This window comes from Vombatus ursinus, unplaced genomic scaffold, assembly GCF_900497805.2.
Source record: "Vombatus ursinus unplaced genomic scaffold, bare-nosed wombat genome assembly UNPS02012122.1, whole genome shotgun sequence".
Taxonomy (NCBI): domain Eukaryota; kingdom Metazoa; phylum Chordata; class Mammalia; order Diprotodontia; family Vombatidae; genus Vombatus; species Vombatus ursinus.
This window is the reverse complement of record NW_020951900.1, coordinates 475,203-494,220: the sequence shown is the minus strand read 5'-3', so window position 1 is coordinate 494,220 and position 19,018 is coordinate 475,203. Positions and strand designations below refer to the sequence as shown.

Here is a 19,018-nt window from a genome sequence, read left to right as displayed (position 1 = left end):
GAAGGGACCCCAGAGGCCTTCTAATCCACATCCCCCTCCTTTACAGATGAGGAGACTGAGGACCAAGGAGGTGTAGAGACCTGGGATCATAGGATCATAGACCTAGATAGAACTGGAAAGGACTTCTCAAGCCGTCTGGTACAACTCCCTCATTTTACAGATGAGGAAACTGAGGCACAGATGAGGAAACTGAGGCCCAGAGAGGGAAAGTAGTTTGCCCAAGATCGCACAGGCAGTGCAAGTGTCTGAGCTAGGATTCCATCTAACTATCTGAGTTATTTCTCTTTCTATAAAATGGGGTTAATAATAATACCTGCTGTGCCAAACTCACAGGGCACCAGGAGGCTTAAGTAGGACAATTTTTATAAAGTGTTTTACAAACTTTAAAGTGTTAGATAAATTTCACTTACTGTACAAATTTTCCTAGGGCTTTTCTGGGTCAATGATAAATGATTCTGAGCTAGGGCAGAATTCACCCAAGAGACTCAGTTTTTTGTTTTTTTTTTCCTCTCTCCCTGCAGGCAAGAGGCTCCTCATTCATTCATTCATTCATTCATTCTTTCATTCATTCATTCTTTCTTTCATTCAGTCTGTCAGTCGACAAGCATGCTTACTACTTAAATGGTAGGCACTGGGGATACAGGGACAAAAGTCTCAGAAAGAAGGTCCCCTGCCTTTGAGGAACATACATATGGGCCGTGTGGGAAGGGTTACAGTGTGCTCAGAGAGAAGTAAAAAGAGAATATAAACAAAATAAATGCAAATAATGTCCATAATAAATCCAGGCTTCCAAATGGAAGCCTTTGTCCTAACAATGAGGGCAATCACTCTGGTGGATCCTATGGACACCCTCTCAGAAGAGTGATTTTAGATGCATAAAATAAAAATATTTGAATTACAAAGGAAGCCAGTGAGATTGAAATATAGTTTCAAAATACTAAAAAAAAAAAAAAAAGTTTCCCAGACCCTAGGTTAAGAGCCTCTGATCTAGGGGAATCCAAAAAAGAATTGACTAGGTGGTGGGTCTTGAGCTGAGCCTTTTTCTAGGAGGCAGAAGTGAGGGGGGTGGGCATCATCTGTACAAAGCCAAAGTGTGTCGGGCATGGGGGGGAACATTGAGTAAACAGAGAGTTGAGAGCATGAGGGATACCAGTGGGATACAATACAGTTAGGCTAGGGACAGGCTGTGACATCAAGCAGAGGAGTATGTATGGGGGAATCCCCAAAAGTCTTCATGTAGCCGTAAATTTTAATTGAACTGCAGTAAGATTTTGGGAACAATATGGGTTTTTTCTCATCTTTTCCCCCCTCTTTTCTTCTCCTGCTTTAGTCCCCTCTAAGGGAATAGGTCCCAGATTTATGTCTCATCATGGGGCTTTAAGAAAAGTTCTGAATTTGGGGTCCCAGAATCTAGGTTCGGATCCCCCTGCTTCCCTTACTAGTTTGTGTGAATCGTGGGATGGCTGCTTTGCCTCTGTAAGATGAGGGGATTGGATGAGATGACCTCTAAGGTCCCTTCTAGCTTGAAATCTGTGGTCTTATGAACTAGGCTCTGGGTGTGCTTGTGTTTTTGACCCTTTCACTGGAGTTCCCAGGGTCCCCTGAACCCTGGAGCAGCCCAGTTTGGGCCAGAGTGGGGAGGTGGGTGTAGACATTTGACAGTATGGATGCAACTGTCTGACCCCAACGTGGAATGTCTACCCTGGCAGCTTGTTCCATGGGATTCACGGGGTGGGGAGAGCTTGGGAATCAGATACCAAACTTTTCTTCCCAAACTGTCTCTAGAGTAAGTCCTCTGATGTCTCATCACTTTCTGGGCCCCCTTGTACCTTATCCTCTTATGTATGAAGCAGGTGGGCTGTGTTTCCTGGCCAGCCTCAACGTGCCCTCTGTGGTCATTAATAACAATAACAATAGTAATTAATACCTAGCATTCATATAGCTCTTTAAGGTTTGCAAAGTGCTTTACATCCGTTGTCCTGCTGGGGCCTTCTAAGAATCTGGCAGGGTAAATTCTACAGGATTCTTCTCCCCCACAGCTAGCAAGAACCAAGAGGCGAGATTCAAACCAGGTCTTCCCATATTTCTGGGAGAAATTCACTTCTGGGCCTCTGGACTCGTTTTTTGACTCAAGGTGGTCATGGCCAATGTGGGTTTCATGAGCTGAAGTGAAAGATGCTGGAGACCAGGATGCTGGAGGCTGGCCCAGCCAGGAGGAGAGTGATTCACCTGGAGGAGGGCCAGGCCAGCATCTTTCAGAGTTTCTCACCCTCGTGAATTCATTGGCCCCAGGCCCCAGCCCTTTATTCCAGGAAAGAGGAAACTCAGGGGCCCCGAAGGGAGGAGTCAGGGCTGTAAGGCCCATCCCAGCTAGGACTCCATTCTTTGTTCTAAGGCCCCTCTTCCCAGCTCTGACATCCTATATCCTAAGGTCACTCCCAGCCCTGATATCCTTTGTTCTAAATCTCTTCTAGCTCTAATGTTCTGCGTTCCAAGGCCTTTCCCAGCTCTGATATCCTATGTTCTAAAGTCCCTCCCAATTCTGACATTCTATGTTTTAAGGTCCCTCCCAATTCTGATGTCCTGTGTTCTATGGTCTCTTCCAGCTCTGACACTCTGAGTTCTAAGGCCCTTCCCAGCTCTAACATCCTTATGTTCTAAGGCCCCTTCTAGCTCTGACATTCTGTGTTCTAAGGCCTTTCCCATTTCTAATATCCTATGTTCTCAGATCCCTTCTTGCGCTGATGTTTTATGTTATAATAACCTCCATGCTCTGACAGTTTATGATTCTAATATAAAAAGTGTGGTGTAAGAGAGAGGGCTGTTACTGGGGCCCAGGTCTCCTGACCTCTGACAGTTCTCTTTCACTGCAGGGCAATAGGTTGTTTTCTCCCTGGGATTTGAACCCAGATCCCCCAACACCAACCATTTGAGAGTTCAGAGGAGAGGAAGGTTATAGAATGGGGTGGTCAGGAAAAGCTCAAAGAATCCTGGGTAGAGAACGGGAAGTGACCTTAAGGCCATCTCCTTCAGCCGCTTCATTTTACTGCTAAGGAAACAGGCGCAGAGAGCCTTGCCCAGGGTCACATAGCTAGTAAGTGTTAAAAGTGGGGTTTGAACCCAGGCATTTGTGGGGTTCCTGAGGATGGATGAGGTTAGGAGGAATGGAAGGGCATTCCAGGTGGAACTTACAGCATCTTCAGGGAAGGCTCATTTGGGGATGTTCTCTAAGGCCTGGCAGAGCAGGTCTGCCTCCGTTTCCTACTTAGCAGCCCCACTCCCTTTTTGTGTCTTACAGCTCAGTCCCTCTGCCTCAGCACCGGCAATGAATGGGCCTGCCCTTCAGCCTTCACCCTCCTCGAACCCCCGGGGCTGGAGTGAATTCTGTGAGCTTCATGCTGTGGCCACGGCCAAGGAGTTGGCCAAGCAATATTGGCTGTTTGCCAGCGAGCACCCCCACCATGACCTGCTCGGGGCTGACCACTTCTCACTGCAGTTCACGGACCTCTTCCAGCAGTACTTCCGACACGAGGTGAGAGAGGGCTGGGCCATGCACCAGCTACGGCTACGGCCCATCACCTCCCGAGTCCGGGACTATCGGGAGACTGGCAGGAGGCACACAGATGGCTCGGCAACACCCCCCCAAAGCGGAGGCAACTTCAGACGCCGGTGAGCGGGCCCCGGAGGTCACCTCCCAGACCCTGCCCAAATCCCGGAGTTCAGAGGAGCTCACAGGAGGGGCCTCACCTCTGGCCTCTCCCCGCTCCATCGCGCATTACTCTTTCCACCACCTTCGAAGGAGCCTTCGCCATATCTTTCGACGCCGTCCGTCAGAAACTCTGGTTGCTGGGGAAGGAACAGGTGAGGGGGAGGCAGGTGACCCCCCTTCTAAACAGGGCCTGGCCAAGAAAATCCTGCCCTGGAGCCTGTCTAGGGAGCCGGCTCCTGAGGCCCGAAAGGAGGGTGTCCTCAAATATGGCCTAGTGGACGAAGCCACCATGGACAGTGGGGCCCTGCGGCAGCGGGGGCGACTGGTGTTGAGGAAGGTGGTGAGCCCAGAAGGTGGCGAAGACTATGTCCTGGAGCTGTTTGATCCCCCCAAGGTAAGCGCCGCCCCCTTTCTTCCCTCAAATCAACACTTGGTCCATCTTTAGGGAAGTATATTTTCTGCACGGCAGAGCCTGTTGTCCAGAGATCAGCATGAGCTAAAAGGAATAGTACTTCTTCATGTTGTTTAGGTTTCAGATACCCTGGATTTTCTTCTCTGGTCAAGGAACTAACCTTGTTTCCTGACCATACCTTCACTAGGGTATCAGTAGTTACTGAGCAATGGTCTTAGGGTCAAAGGCGCTGCTAGGGAAGGATGCTGTGAATGCACAGGGTGACTCTAGGGTCCCAGGAGGTGCTTGGGGGTGAGGGGAAGGAAAGAGAAGGTCTCAGAACAGGCTTGGCCTCGATTGGCTTTGCAAGGAGGCATGGCCCTCTGGGATCTGGTGCTAGGGGCTCTGGAAAGTCTTCTCAAGGGTCTGTGTGTTTCTGGAATTGCTTACACTATCTCTGCTGTGGTGTGGCATCAGTGGGGATGGGAAGTTTAGGTCAAGGACCTTGCCTTGGGAATCAAGCAATCTTTCTCTCCCTCTCTGCTTTCTCTTTTCTTCCTCCCTCCGTGTTTTTTTCCTTTTTCTCTGCCACTCCTCCTTTCTCTCTGTCTGTCTCTCTCTCTGTCTGTCTGTCTCCTCCTCTCCTCTTCCTCTCTGTCCGTCTCATCTCTGTCTGTCTCCTTCTCCCTTCTCTGTCTCTCTCTCCCTCTGCTCACTCTCTCTCACTCTATCTCTCTCTTTTTCCCTGTCTCTCCCTCCTTTCTCTGTCTCTATCTCTGTCTCTCTGTCTCTCTCTCTGTCTCTCTCTCTGTCTCTCTCGCCCTAGGTTCAATTATCTGTGTCCTTACCTGAGAAGTGAGTCAAGATTCAGTCTGCCCTTGGATAGGGTCAATGCAATGGGCAAGGTGATTGAAGAATTCGTTGTTGGTAGTATTCTTATATGTCTCGAGGACGATATTGAAAGGGATATATTTTTATTAGACAGGAGCTGCTTGAACATATGAGAAGCGGTAGACCATCACAGAGTTGTTAAAAGGATCTAATGAGATCACATGTGCGAAGTGTTATGGAAATGCAAGCTGCTACTGTTACATAAATACTAGCTTTTATTATTAGCTGGGATTCAAACCCAAGTCCTCTGACCAATGTCTAATGGCCGGTTGCTGATCCAGATCCCCTGGTGGGGCCAGGCGAGGGGCAGGGCAGTGGGGGGTGGTCTCCGCCACAGCCCCTCTGACCAGAGGAGGTTGACATTCAGTGTGTTCTGCCATGGAAGGTGTACAGAACAGGAGAGCTGACTGTGTGTCACTGAAGGGCTGGCTGATGGAATTGGGATTAACCTTGTTATGCTTGGCCCCCAAGGGCAGAACTGGAAGCTCTGGCTAGATTTCTATTCAGTCCAAGGAAAACTTCCTCACTGTGAGAGAGCTGTGGTAGGCACGGCCTGCCTGTGGAGAGAGGGAGGGAGGGAGCAGCACTCTGCAGTCCAGAGCTCTTCAAGCAGAGGCTCTAGACTAGAGATTGTAGAGAGGATTCCTGATCAGGTTCAGGTGGGCCCAGCTGGTCTCTGAAGTCGTCAGGCCATTGAGGGGAGAGGGAGGGGAACTTGCATTTGTTAAGTGTGCTGGGTTATATTATCTCATCTGATCCTCACAGCAACCCTGGGAAGGAAGGTGCTATTATGATCCCCGTTTTACAGTTGACGAAACTGAGGCAGATAGAGTTTGTGACTTGTCACACAGCTAGTAAGTGTCTGGGGCTGGATTTGAACTCAGGTCTTCCTGACTAGGCCCGATGCTCTATCCTTTGGTGCCAATTAGCAAGATCTCCCAAATTTATCCCCTTCTGTCCTCATACTGCCCCCACTCTAGTGTGGGACCTCATCACCTCACTCAGTTGTGCAGCTCTGGGAAGGATAGATTGGAGCTGGGAGAGACTGGAAGCAGACTGATGAAGCTACTACCAGGGTCCAGACAAGAGATGATGAGCACCCAAGATAGGGTCGTGGTTGTGTGAGTAAAGAGAAGGTTTTGGGGGGAAGCTGGGTGACACAGTGGATAGAGCATTGGCCCTGGAGTCAGGAGGACCTGAGTTAAATCCAGTCTCAGACCAGACACTTGACACTTACTAGCTGTGTGTCCCTGGGCAAGTCACTTAACCCCAATTGGCTTGCCAAAAGGAAAGAGAGAGAGAGAGAGAGAGAGAGAGAGAGAGAGAGAGAGAGAGAGAGGAAGGGAGGGAGGGGGAGAGAGACAGAGACAGAGAGAAAGAGACAAAGACAAAGAAGGTGTTTTGGCAAGGGCTTGGGTTTGTGGACAAGTAGGCAACAAACATTTATTAAGTGCTTGCTCTATACCAGGCATTGTGCTGGGGATACAAATACAAAGCAAAAATATAGTTCTTACCCTCAGGGAGCTTACATTCTAGTGGGAGAAAACAATATGTACAAGAAAGTTAAAAGACTGGCACCAAGGAAGGATGGCAGGGAGGAGATGGCAGGTCACTTTGTGGTCTGGTTTCTAAGTCTGGAAAGTCAGAAGCAGAGCCAGAAGGGGAATGAAGGTTGGCCATCCTGGATCCTTCTCCAAAATGGAGACACAAATGGAGAAGAGGAATATTCCTCAGTGAGAAGGCTTCAGGGGCTGATAGACGTTCCTAGGTGAGAGGTTACTGAGGCATCATAGTGGCAAAAAGTAGAATAAATTCAAGTAAGGGGTCAAAGATAGCAATGGTAATGGGGATGGTGGTGGTGTCTTCAGCAATAATAGGGAAGGGTTTGGGAGGGAAGACGACGAGTTCTGTTTTGTACATGTTGAATTTGAGATGCCTATCTGATATCCTATTAGGGATATTCAAAAGGCAGTTGGCGATATGGGTAGTGATGCTCAAGAAAGAGACAAGAGGTGGATATAGAGATTCAGGAATTCATCTGCATGGAGATGATAATTGAACCCATGGCAATTGATGAGATCACCAAGAGAAATAGTACCCTCTTCTTTTAAGAAGAGGGTCTAGGACAGAACCTTGAGAGATACCCACATGTAGTGACCATAACCTGTATGAAAATTCAGCGAAGGAGACTGCACAAGTGGTCAGACTGGTAGAGGAAGAGCCAGGAGTGGAGAGTAGTGTCATAAAAACCCAGAGAGGAGAGAGAATCCAAGGGGAAAGGATAGTCAGCAGTATCAAAGGCTGAAGAGAGGTCAAGAAGAAAAAAAGGTCATTCAGACTTTGGGCAGGTCTCTTCACCTCTGTTTGCCTCAGTTTCCTTCTCTGTAAAACTGGGATTGATAATAACAGCACCTACTCTTCTAGGGTTGTTGTGAGGATCAAATGAGATAATATTTGTGGAGTGCTTAGCACAATGCCTGGCACATAGTAAGTGCTATATAAATACTAGCTACTACTTTTCATTGGATTTGGCCATTCAGAGATGATTAGTAATTTTGGAGACAGTCATTCTGTTGAATGATGAGTTTGGAAGCCAGACTGTAAAGGGAGAGAAATGAGTGAAACATGAACAGAGCATTAGGGGAGCAGGAGTAGAATGTACTGAATAGAGATGACTTTTTCTAGCTGAAAAGAGGAGGGGAGTCCTAAGCCAATAGCCAATAGGAGAAGGGAGGATCAAGCAATGATTTTGTCAAGATGGAAGAAATATGGGCATGTTTGTCAACAGCAGGAAAGGAGCCAGGAGAGAGGGAGAAATTTAATATTAGAGAGAAATTTGGAGAAATTTGTTAGAGAACATGAGTGGGGATAGAGTCATATATGGAGGGGTTGGTTTTGGCAAGGAGAAGGGCCACTTCATCAGCGACTGGAGTGAAGGGGGACCTAGTGGGGGATGATAATGTCAGAAGGACGTAGGATGAAGAGAAGAGAACACTCTCTTGGTGAATGCCCTCTGTATTTTCAGGGCAGTGATAAGTCGAGATCCTTAGCTAAGAGAGTGGAGAGACAAGAAGGCTTGGAGCAAGCTCTAAGTGATGAGTAGGATAGAGAATCAATGAGGATTGCCTTGCTGCAGTGAGGGCCCAGTACAGAGCAGATAGCATTCATTTGTATGTGGTGGACCCACCTTCTGACAGTTCTGTTTAGCAGCATGTGAATGGGAACAAGAAAGGCAAATGGTGGGAGTAAACAAGAGCTGGGGTTTGGCAAAGTGTGGCTGATGCTTTATAGGACAAGGAGGCAAGATATTATGGTTGACCAAAGGGGTTGAGGTTGGGAAGAGAGTGTGTAGACAGTGTGATGATGATGGGCTGGGAAAGAAATGAAAGTGGGGGAACAGAGGTCACAGTGAGGATGAACAAGGCAGCCAGAGAGAGAGAGTGATTGAAGATTATGATCAGCTCAAAGGATTTCAGAGTTTGTTAACTTGAAAGGGGAACATTGTGGGTTATGATCAAGGTCAAAAGAGTCCTAATTCCAGTGTGTAGCAAGGTGGGGTGAAGGAACAAATGGTAGGAACTGAGTAGCATTAAGGGGGATTGGGAAAGGCTTCTTGAACAGGGTGGAATTTTGAAGGAAGCCAGGGAAGCCAGGAGGTAGAGATGAGGAGTAACCCTGGGATTGGGAAAATATCAGTCATAGAACACTAACCATTGAGGAATGAGTCCAGGCAGAGAATCAGTGAATGAGGAAGGAGAGGTCCTTTGAAAGGAAGCAGGAGGATAGTGTTCAGGGTCCTCCTTTGAGGTCAGACCTAGGAGTAGGAGGTGAGGTTGTGTCCTCTGATGCCCTGTAGACCATACTATGGTCAGGAGCTGGAGGTCTGAATCACTTTAATAAAAGGCTTTGTTCTGTGAAGGTTGGATTCAATCAAAGGGCCACACTTGAGGACCTAGAAGGCCACAGGTTCCCCAGCTCTGGTCTAGGGAGTCTGGGAGCCTGCTTGGGAGGCTGTGGATGAAGAATTCATCGCAGGAGTGCCCCTGGCCACTGGTGTTGGGGGAGAGTTCGAGAGACGGCTTGCTCTTCTCTCTTCTCCTTCCTCATATGGCTCTCCTGGTTTGCTGAAAACACAGACAAAGATTGCTGTGTATGGAATACACAGTGCTCCAGAAATAGATCAGAGAAGAACAGAACAAAGTCTTTTTTAAGGTCATAAGTGGAAGATTATTAGAGATCTCAGTTGTCTCATCTGTGAAATGGGGATACTAATGGCACCTATGTCTGTAGAGTTGTTGTAAGGATTAAATGAGATAATATACAAAAAGTGTCTTGGGATCTTTAAAGTACTGTATGTATATAAATGTCAGCTATTTAATTTTCTTCTAGCCTAAGAAGTCTTAACTTATTTTGTGTCACAGATTCCTTTTGTACATGGTGAATCTTTCCAGGAAAATGTTTTTAAATGCATAAAATAAAATATATAGAATTACAAAGGAAGCCAGTTATGGTGGAATAGACTTATCAAAAATTTTTTTTAAATGTTTAGACCCTGTTTTAACATGTAATTGGGGGAAATATAAAATATTTTCATATGTCTTTCCCTGTATACACACACACACATATTTTGCAACCCCAACTTAATTAGAATCCTTGTTTTTTTTGGTTTTTTTTGTTTTTTGCAGTTGGGGTTAAGTGACTTGCCTAGGTCACATAGCTAGTAAGTGTCAAGTGTTTGGTCTAAGTCCAGATTTGAACTCAGGTCCTCCTGACTTCAGGGCTGGTGCTGTATCCACTATGCCAACTTGCTGCCCCTAGAATCCTTGTTCTAGTAGAATATATACTCCCCAAGGCCAGAAATGGTTTCATATCTATCTTTATCTCCTCAGTGTCTAGAATACAGTAGGCACTTAATAAGTGCTGGTTAGATGGCTAGATCAGGGAAACCTTCTTGCATTTAGCATGGTTCCATTTTTAAAAAGTTCTTGGACTCTTAGAATCTGAGTTGAAAGGAATCTTAGACCAAGCCCTGACCCAGGGCTATCCAGTAACCTTCCACAAGCAGAAACAATTGGGCACTGAGGCCAGTGTGCTGGATTTGGAGTTAGGAAGACCTTGCTTGTTATCCTGGGGCTGAGCTCAAAAGCAGTGAACGTTTCTGAGCTTCAGGTTACTCCTATAAAGTGGAGAGAGGTATAATAATTCCTCTGATACCACTTTCGTGGGATTGTTGTAAAACTGGTGAGGAAGGAAATGTATGTAAAGTACTTTGCAGCTCTATTCATTTATTATTGATCTGTAGCTTTAAAGTTAGTCCATAAACATTTATTAGCTACCCAGTACATGGTAGGCACAGTGCTCCTTGTAAATGGGGATTGTTATTAATAAGGAGTTTTATGTGCAAAGTATTTTGTGCTAGGAACTGAGTTACACAGTCCTCCATCCCCTGCTAGGATACTTCCACAGATGAGGACATCGTTACTAGCCAGGGAACTGATTGTATTATTGGGGCAGCCCTGATCAGTCAGACCTTTTCTCTTTATCTCTAACCAGAATCTGACTCCCTGAAACTTCTGCCCTCTGGAACTAGTTCGCTCTCCATGGCAGTTAGCCTGACCCTGCTTCCCTGGACAGCCCCTCAGATACACAACATTGCAGGAACCTAGCTGTTAGTAAATGTGTGCCAACATTTAGCGCAGTGCATGGCACATAGAAGGCACTTAATACGTGTTTATTGATTGACCGATTGCTTGATCGAATGATTGTGTAATTGGTAGGGATGGATATCATCCAAGGCACAGGCTGGATTAATGAGGGATGTGTGTGAAGGGCTCTGCTGTCCCAGATGCTGGTGTAGGAAGCAAGAGTTAACTTGCCCCATCAGGGCAGGCTTCCTCCCAGAATGTGGGAAAGATGCTCATACCTGGATGTCAAGCCCTGTGGTCTGCATGAGGTCCTCCTGAGGGGAACTTTAGAACACAGAATCTCACAATTTGGGGAGGGAAAATCCTTAGAAGAGAAGCCATCAGAGCTTGAAGGGAAGTTTTTAAAACCTAACTTAGAGGGACCTTAGGGAAACACCTAATCTGACCTCATTTTGCAGATGAGGAAACTGAGCCACAGAGAAGGGGAGATGCCTTGTTACCCAGCTAGGAACAGAACTGGGTCTGGAACCCAGATCCCCTAAGTCAATATCTGAGTCTGTTTCCAGAACTAGGCTGCCTCTGTGTTTATGTGTATATGGGGGGGGGGCGGGTAGCATAGAGGAGTCCTTTCCCCCTTCCCTCCCCCTTCTCTCTCCAGGGGCCCCAGTGAGAAAACTTGTATTTGTGGGAAAGCGGAAGCCACCCTTCAGCTCGGAATGAAAGGGACGTCCTGTGGAGGCCCCGCTCGGTTTCCTTTCAGAGCCAGGAGGCAGGCCAGGGAAGGAGAGCAAGCAGGGTGACCAGGATGAATGGATTATGGGCCAGAGGCGGCAGAATGGCAGCCTCTGGATCTTCGTCCAAGACCTCCCCTCCCTTCTGGCTCAGGGATGCCCAGGGTGGGGAAAGAGGGGAGGGCACCTCGGTATAGAGATTAAAGCAGAAGTGAAAGTCACTCTTCAGCTTGTCAAAGACATCCAGAGACAGGGAGGGGGGAAGTGTGCCAGCCCCATCCCTTTCATCAGGCCCCTGAATCTGATGGCAGGTCTTCAAAAGTACCCTTACCCGCAGTGTATGGATAAAGCTACCCAAAGGCCAAATTTCAGCTGGATGTTAGGACAGACTTCCTTGCAGTGAGAGCTGTCCAAAAGCGTCATGGGCCACTGCCACAGGTAGTGAGTTCACTGTCACTGAAGAGCTTTAAGTTGAGGCTGATTGAACCTCTTGTCAGGGATGCTGTGGAGAGAATTCCTTGTTAGGACCTCTCAAGGTGGTCCCTTGGAATATGAGATCTCCCTTTATAGTCTTGTCCATATGGATGGTGTTGCAAAGGAGTGAGGAACCTTGGTGTCTATATAGGGCACTAACTGAGTGACTTTGGACAAGTCCCCTCATTTCTCTGAGCCCTGATTTTCTCATCTGTAACCTGATTTGTAAGGGAACATACTGCCCTGATGTTCTGGGCTCTAAGACCCTTTCAGGCCCTGACATTCTCTGTTCTAAGCCCCACCCCCAGCACTGACATTCCCTCTTCTAAGGTTCCTCCCAGCTCTGACATTCTCTCTTATAAGGTTCCTCCCAGCTCTGACATTCCTTGTTCTAAGGCCCCTCCTTAGCTCTGACATTCTGTGTTCTAAGGCCTCTCCCAGCCCTGACATTCTAGATACCTTTTGGACTAAATCTTCAATTCCGAGCTGGAAGGGGCCTAAAAATATAGGCAGGAGTCTTCCCAATTCTAAGATCTCTGACCTTCAGAAATGAGAGAGGGTGAAAGGCAGGATGGGAAAGTAGAGAAGACTAGACTCAAAGTCAAAGACAAACATGTCTTCAGTTCAATCGAGGAAGCATTTATTAAGTACTTGTTGTATGCAAGCCATTGTGCTTGATACCGGGGATACATATATTAAAAAAAAAAAAAATCTTTTCCCCCAAAGAGCTTACATTCTACCAGAGGAAAGGATGAAAACAGGAGGGGAAGAAGCTAAGAGAAAAATATTTGAGGAAAACTAGCCTGGAAACTACATAAAGACCCACCTGACTGTGGCCTGACTGAAGTGGGGTCTCTGGGCCTTCCAAAGTCTCAGTCAGGACCTCTCTCCCCTCCAAAGCTGAGTCTCTGGAGCGAAGAAAGGTGCACTTCTAGCTAGGTGATCCTTAGGTAAGTCCCTTCCCCTGTCTGAGCCTCAGTTTCCTTGTCTAAGAAATGGGTATGATAACACTCTGCCCACCTCACAGGATTATGGGAAAGAAAGTGCGTTGTCACAAGTCAGTGCATCAGCAACTATTGTTTAAGCTCCCTTATGTGCCAGACGCTGTGCTTTGGATAAGCCTGAAAGTGCCCTAGAAATACGGGTTATTGTTATTAATTATTTGGGGAGTTTTAGGCAGTAGCTTTTTCAGGGGCGTGCCCCTCAGGGATCCTAGGAACACAGATTAGAGCTAGAGGAGGCCACCAAGCCCAACCACTCCATTTTACAGATGAGGAAACTGAGGCTCAAAGAGACTTCCTAAGAGGACAACTTTGAATCACTCCCCACCATTAAAGCCCAGCTGAAAAGCCTGATCCCCCTGGTGGCTACCCCCTGCTCAGACAGACCTCACACAGCATTTTGTTCTGCAGTTTCTAATTAGGAGGTCACTGAGGTAATCTAGGTGAGAGGAGATGAAGGGGTCTAAGGTGGTTGCTGCTTGGGAGAGGAAGGGTGGAAGAGGTCAGAGGTCAAAGGGAAGGAGCCCAGGGTAAGTCAGAGATAGAAACCTTGGGGGACTGGCCATCTCTGCCCGAAGGGTCCTGGCTCTAACGTGCTTGTGACTCTCTGACAGGATTGGATAGTCTTTGGCCCCAGCCTAAAAGCCCCCAGCCACTAAGTGCACTGCTAAGGAGGCTTGGCCTAAAATACTCCTCAGAGGGAGCCAGGAAGCCTGGAGGACAAAGTGATGTCTCCTTTCTTCTCCTTGCTCTGTGTTTTCCCTTCTCACCTCCTGATTCTTCGCCCCCCCCCCCCCCCAGTGTTTGGCCTGTCTCTGCAAAGCTGTCTTAGAAAGCGGCCCCTTCCTGATTCCCCAGGGAGCCCCGGCCTGCGAGGGATGGGGAAGGGGGGTTTCTCCACTTCCTCTGCACCAGCTTCCTAAATAGCTCTCTGTCGGAAGCGGGTGTGCATTCCTCCCCCGGCCCCAGGACACAGCTGGGGAGAGTATGCTCCCTCCCAGGGGCGTGGGGGAAGGGCAGGCAGGAGCTGAGACAGAAATGAGCAGAGGGCGCTTGAGCCTGGTGGCTGAACCCCCCTGGGTTCATGGAAAAGGGTCCAGCTTTGGGCTTATAAAACCCGGGATCAGGGAATAAGGAGGGTGCACGTGTGTGTGTGTGTGTGTGTGTGTGTGTGTGTGTGGGCATGTGTGCCTATGCGCATATGTGCATGTACATGTGTAGAGGCTGCTGACGCTGCCCTAGAATTACCCACTGGGGAGGGTGGTTCGAAGCCTTCCCAGGGCATCCGGTGATTTCTGGATATGACTGCCTGCAGATGTGGCCTGCGGGTCACGTAGAAGCAATTGACCAATAGACATGGATTTAGGAAATCCCTGCTGCCTGCCAGGCATTGAGGATACAGTCACCAAATAGAATGGAAACTCTTTGAGGGCAGGAACTATCTGGCTTTTGTCTTTTTATCTCAGTTGCTCAGCAAAATGCCTGTCAAGGAGGATCGTTAGACTGCCAGATGAAAGGGATTTCAGAGTTATCTAGTCTTAATCTTAGGTTTGGATGAGGAAACTGAGGCCCAGGGAAGTTAATATAGTAGATGTTTAATAGATTCTTATTAAACTGAACAAATAGCTTACTATAATGGATAGGGCAGAGGACTTGGAGTTAGTAAGATCTGGGTTCAAATCCTGCCCCCCCGAATTAGCCATATGACCCTGGTCAAGTTACTAAGACTTTCTCTTCCTCGGTCTCCTCATCTGCAAAATGAGGGGATTGGAGTTGATTACCTCCAAAGACCCTTCTAGTTTCAAATCTATCATCCTATGAATTGAATTCATTACCCTGACACAGACTCTCTGCGTTGACTTTGGGTGAGAAGCATCTCCTCTTAGAGACTCAGTTGTCTTATCTTTAAAACTATAGAGTTAGACCAAAAGTTGTAAGGCCCATCCCAGCTCTGACATCCCCTGTTCTAAGGCCCCTCCCAGCTCTGACATTCACTGTTCTGAGACCCCTGCCAGATCTGACATTCCCTGTTCTGAGGCCCCTCCCAGCTCTGACTTTCTCTCTGTTCTAATGCATTTCTCAGCCTTAGCCTTTAATGTTTTAAGCTCCCTCCTAGCTCTGACATTCTATGTTCTAAGACCCCTCCCAGTTCTGACATTCCCTGTTCTAAGGCCCTTCTCAGATCTGACATTCCCTGTTCTGAGACCCCTCCCAGCTCTGACATTCCATGTTCTGAGGCTCCTTCTCCTTTCTGATATTCTGTGTTCTAAAGGCCCTCCCAGGCCTGACCCCTGCTCTGAGGCCTCTCTGAAGTCTTGCATTTTCTGTTCTGTGAATCCATCTACCTCTCAAATACCATACTTCTGTGTTCCCTGGATATCTGAGCCCTTGACTTTTTAGGATGAGAAGCGGTAGGTCTGAGCCTAGCAAAGGGTCTGAGCATCAGTTTCGCAGGAACACAACTTCCAAATAGTCTTTCTCCTCTTGCCTTCCTTGTTCTATCCCTCTAGGGAGGCCTCAGCTCTACCCTTCAGCCGGGTTCCAAAGTCTTGGGATGAGGAGGTTATATACTGAAGACAGGGACACATACCTAGAGGAAACGTGAACATGCTTGCTGGGGCTGACCGGCGGCCAATTTCCAGCTGAGCGAATTCTTACAGCCAAGTTATAAACCCATGAAATTTGGGATTTGCAGCGGAAACCCAGGCAGACAGTTATTGAGTCCAGATGTCAGGGCAGGAAGAAGGGATTTTCATTTTCCCCGCCTGGGTAGTGACGCACAGTGAGAGAAGCCATTTTAGCTGCAAGCCACCTTCCCCCCTCCACACCCCACCCCACCCCCACCCACTTCCTGGAACCTGGAGGCCAAAGGACTGACCACTTTCTTCCCATTGCTGGAATGGTGATAGACTTTGGTGTGTGTGGGTTGGGGTTTTGGAAAGGGAAAGGCAGGGTAATATCTCAGAAAGAAGGCTGGAAGACCCTTCACCCTTTTAGGCCTCAGTTTCCTCATCTATAAAATGAGGGGGTTGGTCCTTTCCAGCTCAAGAGGAAGGAAGGAAACACATATTTATTAAAGCACCTACTATGTGACGGACATTAATTTACAAATATTATCTCACTTGATCCTCACAACAACTCTAGGAGGTAGATGCTATTATTAATCCCAGTTTTACAGTTGAGAAAACTGAGGCAGACCAGAGGTGAAATGCCTGCCCAGGGTCACACAGCTGGTAAGTGTCTGAAGCCAGTTTTGAACTCAGGTCTTCCTGACTTCAGGCCCAGTGCTCTATTTACTGGGCCACTGAGATGTACCTAGCCGGGATCCTAAGAAGTTGCATGGGGTTGCTTTCAGTTGTACATGTTTTAGATTTCCATAAGATGTCCAACCCCAGCTTTATGTCAAGGGACCTTCCCTTCTGGACTCTTGAACAAGGGGAAGATCCTGAATTTTGTTCTAGAGTTGTGTGTGTGTAGCTACATTGGGCAAAACAGTGGAAGAGGGACCTTGTAGTGAGTGGGCAAAATCTTAGGCCAGGAATGAGGAAGCCTGGGTTAACATCCCAGTTCGGACACTCTCTATGGGTTCTAGGTAAGTCACTTCCTTTCCTTAGGCCTTAGTTGCTGCATCTGTAAAATGGAGATTATAATTTCAGGTCCACTTCATAGAGGTGAGGATTAAATGAATCAGGTCAAGTCAACAGGCATTTATTGAACACCTACTGTGTGCCAGTCACTGTGCTAAGCTCTGGGGATACAAAAGAAGGTAAAATCTAGTCCCTTGTTCTCAAAGAGTTTTCAGTCATTCAGTCAATAAACATTTATTAAACACCTACTATGTGCCAAGCACTGTGATGCTCAAGAAGTTCTCAGTCTAATCGAGGTGACAGCCTGCAAACAACTACGAACAAGCAAGGTATATGCAGAATAACTCGGAGATAATTAAGAGCACTAATTAATAATTAATGCACTGGCATTAAGGGGGATGGGGAAAGGCTTCTTGTAGAAGGTGGATTTTATTGTTTGTTTGTTTTTTGGTTAGGCAATGGGGTTAAGTGACTTGCCTAGGGTCACACAGCTAGTAAGTGTTATGTGTCTGAGGCTGGATTTGAACTCAGGTCCTCCTGAATCCAGGGCTGGTGCCGTATCCACTGTGCCACCTAGCTGCCCCACCTAGAAGGTAGATTTTAGCAGGGACTTGAAGGAAGCCAGCGGATAGAGAGTGGGGTTCAGATCACAAAGGATCCTGGGACAAGCCGGTCCACTGCTGTCTTTCTCTTTGCGTTAGTGTTCTAAAGACTTGAATCCTTGGTTAAAATGACTGCTTTTTTGTAATTGAATAAAAAGCATTAGGATATAAGGTCCCCATCTGTAGACTCAATGAAAGCATCCTTGGGACGACTCAGTAGTCGACAGAACGATGCAGGGGATACGTACCAGGTCTCATTCCCGCATGGTTTCGCTCTCCTCTCTCTGGTTGCTACGCTTAGATATCTTTTCCTTCCCTATTGCTTGGTTTTTATTAACAGAATGGCAGAGCAATTAGAGGCCTGGCTTTGAAACCCCAGAGTTCTGAGTTCAAGTCTTGCCCGTGACACATACTGGGACCTGATCCTGGGAAAGCCAGCTAGCTCATCAGGGCTCACAGACAACTTTCCAAAAACTGTACATTGCAAAGCAGGTGCCTGACTGCATTGAGAGAAGGGATTCCCTCACCCAGGGATTCCCTATTCCAGTGAAATCACAGGGATAGTCCTTAATCTATCGTCATCGCTTTCGCTCCACCATCTTTATCGTCATCATCATCATCATATTTTTTGGAGGCAGTCAGGATTAAGTGACTTGCCCAGGGTCACACAGCTAGTAAGTGTTATGTGTCTGAGGCTGGATTTGAACTCAGGTCCTCCTGACCCCATGGCTGGTGCTCTATCCACTGTGCCACCTAGCTGCCACCTAGCTGCTTTATACCGATGTAAAGGATTATAGGTACTTTTTTCAAGTCTCTGGTTATAATCATCCCTCTCCCTGAGGGCAGGCCCCCCCATCTTGTTTCAAATATTCCAGAGCCTTTCATCTGGAGGAGGGATTGAATGTATTCCATGTTGCTCTAGAGGGAGGGAAGGGGGACCAGTGGGCAGAAACTCAGATGTCCCAGGATTTTAGAGCTGGGAAAGGACCTCGGAGATCATCCCTGTCTACCTTCAGGGCATCTTCTGTGGACCAGAATTATTTTTATTCTTGCCATATTTGTATTCTTTCCATAAGCCCTGGAATAAACAGCACCTAAGCCAGGATGAGGTGTCTTTCACATGGTTACATTTATCATGGATCCCCTGGGAATGATTGTTTCAATGCGCCAACCCCATCTCTCTCTATTGAAGAGGAAACTGGAGCCCAGAGGGGGAAGGCACTCACTCACTAACTCACACAGTGAGTTAGCAGGGTCTAAGTCAACCTGCTGGAGGACTTGGAGAACCAGGAGGAATCAGGGGTGCTCTGGAGTCAGCTTGGACCAGCTTGACCTCTGTTAAATTTCCAGTGTAAGCATTTACACGTTGGAAATAGTCAAATGCTACAAATTAGGGCTTGAATTAATATTTTACTTAAGAAAGCAATGGAGAAAATAATTCAGATTAAACATAAAAGTTTGTCCTTGGTCCATCTCCAACCCCCCCCACCCCACCCACCTAGAGCTGGTTGTTAAATATTTATCAGCATACCTTTGGGAGTGACCCAAGTCTGACCATATGTCTCTATACAAGCATTTAATAAGGGGGGGGGGGGGGAAGGAACCAGCATTTATTAAGCACCTATTATGTGCCAGATATTGTGCTAAGTCCTTTGGAAATAGCTCACTTGAACCTCACAGTAACCCTGGGAGGTAGGTGCTATAATTATCTCCATTTTACAGTTGAGGAAACGGAGGTAGGCAAAAGGTAAGTGACTTGCTTAGGGTCTCACAACTAGCAAGTGTTTGAGGCTGGATTTGAACGCAGGTCTTCTCGACTCCAGGCCCTGCTTTCTATCATACTGCTCCTTCTGCTTGGCTCATGTGCTAAACACTTGGGATACAAAGTAAGAGTGAAATAAATAATGATAACATATACCATATGTCAATTGACCAGGTTTGCCTCAGTTTCCTTATCTGTCACATGAGCTGGAGAAGGAAATGGCAA

General features: G+C 47.3%; 1 protein-coding gene across 1 annotated transcript in view; it reads left to right on the top strand.

Annotated features, from left to right (window-relative positions):
* SH2B3 (SH2B adaptor protein 3) overlaps positions 1 to 19,018 on the top strand; it is a 101,913-nt gene that overhangs the window by 17,246 nt on the left and 65,649 nt on the right. The window contains 2 exon segments of the mRNA XM_027857368.1: positions 3,299 to 3,628; positions 3,630 to 4,103. Coding sequence (XP_027713169.1) covers positions 3,326 to 3,628; positions 3,630 to 4,103 — 777 coding nt within the window. The 5' untranslated portion in view covers positions 3,299 to 3,325.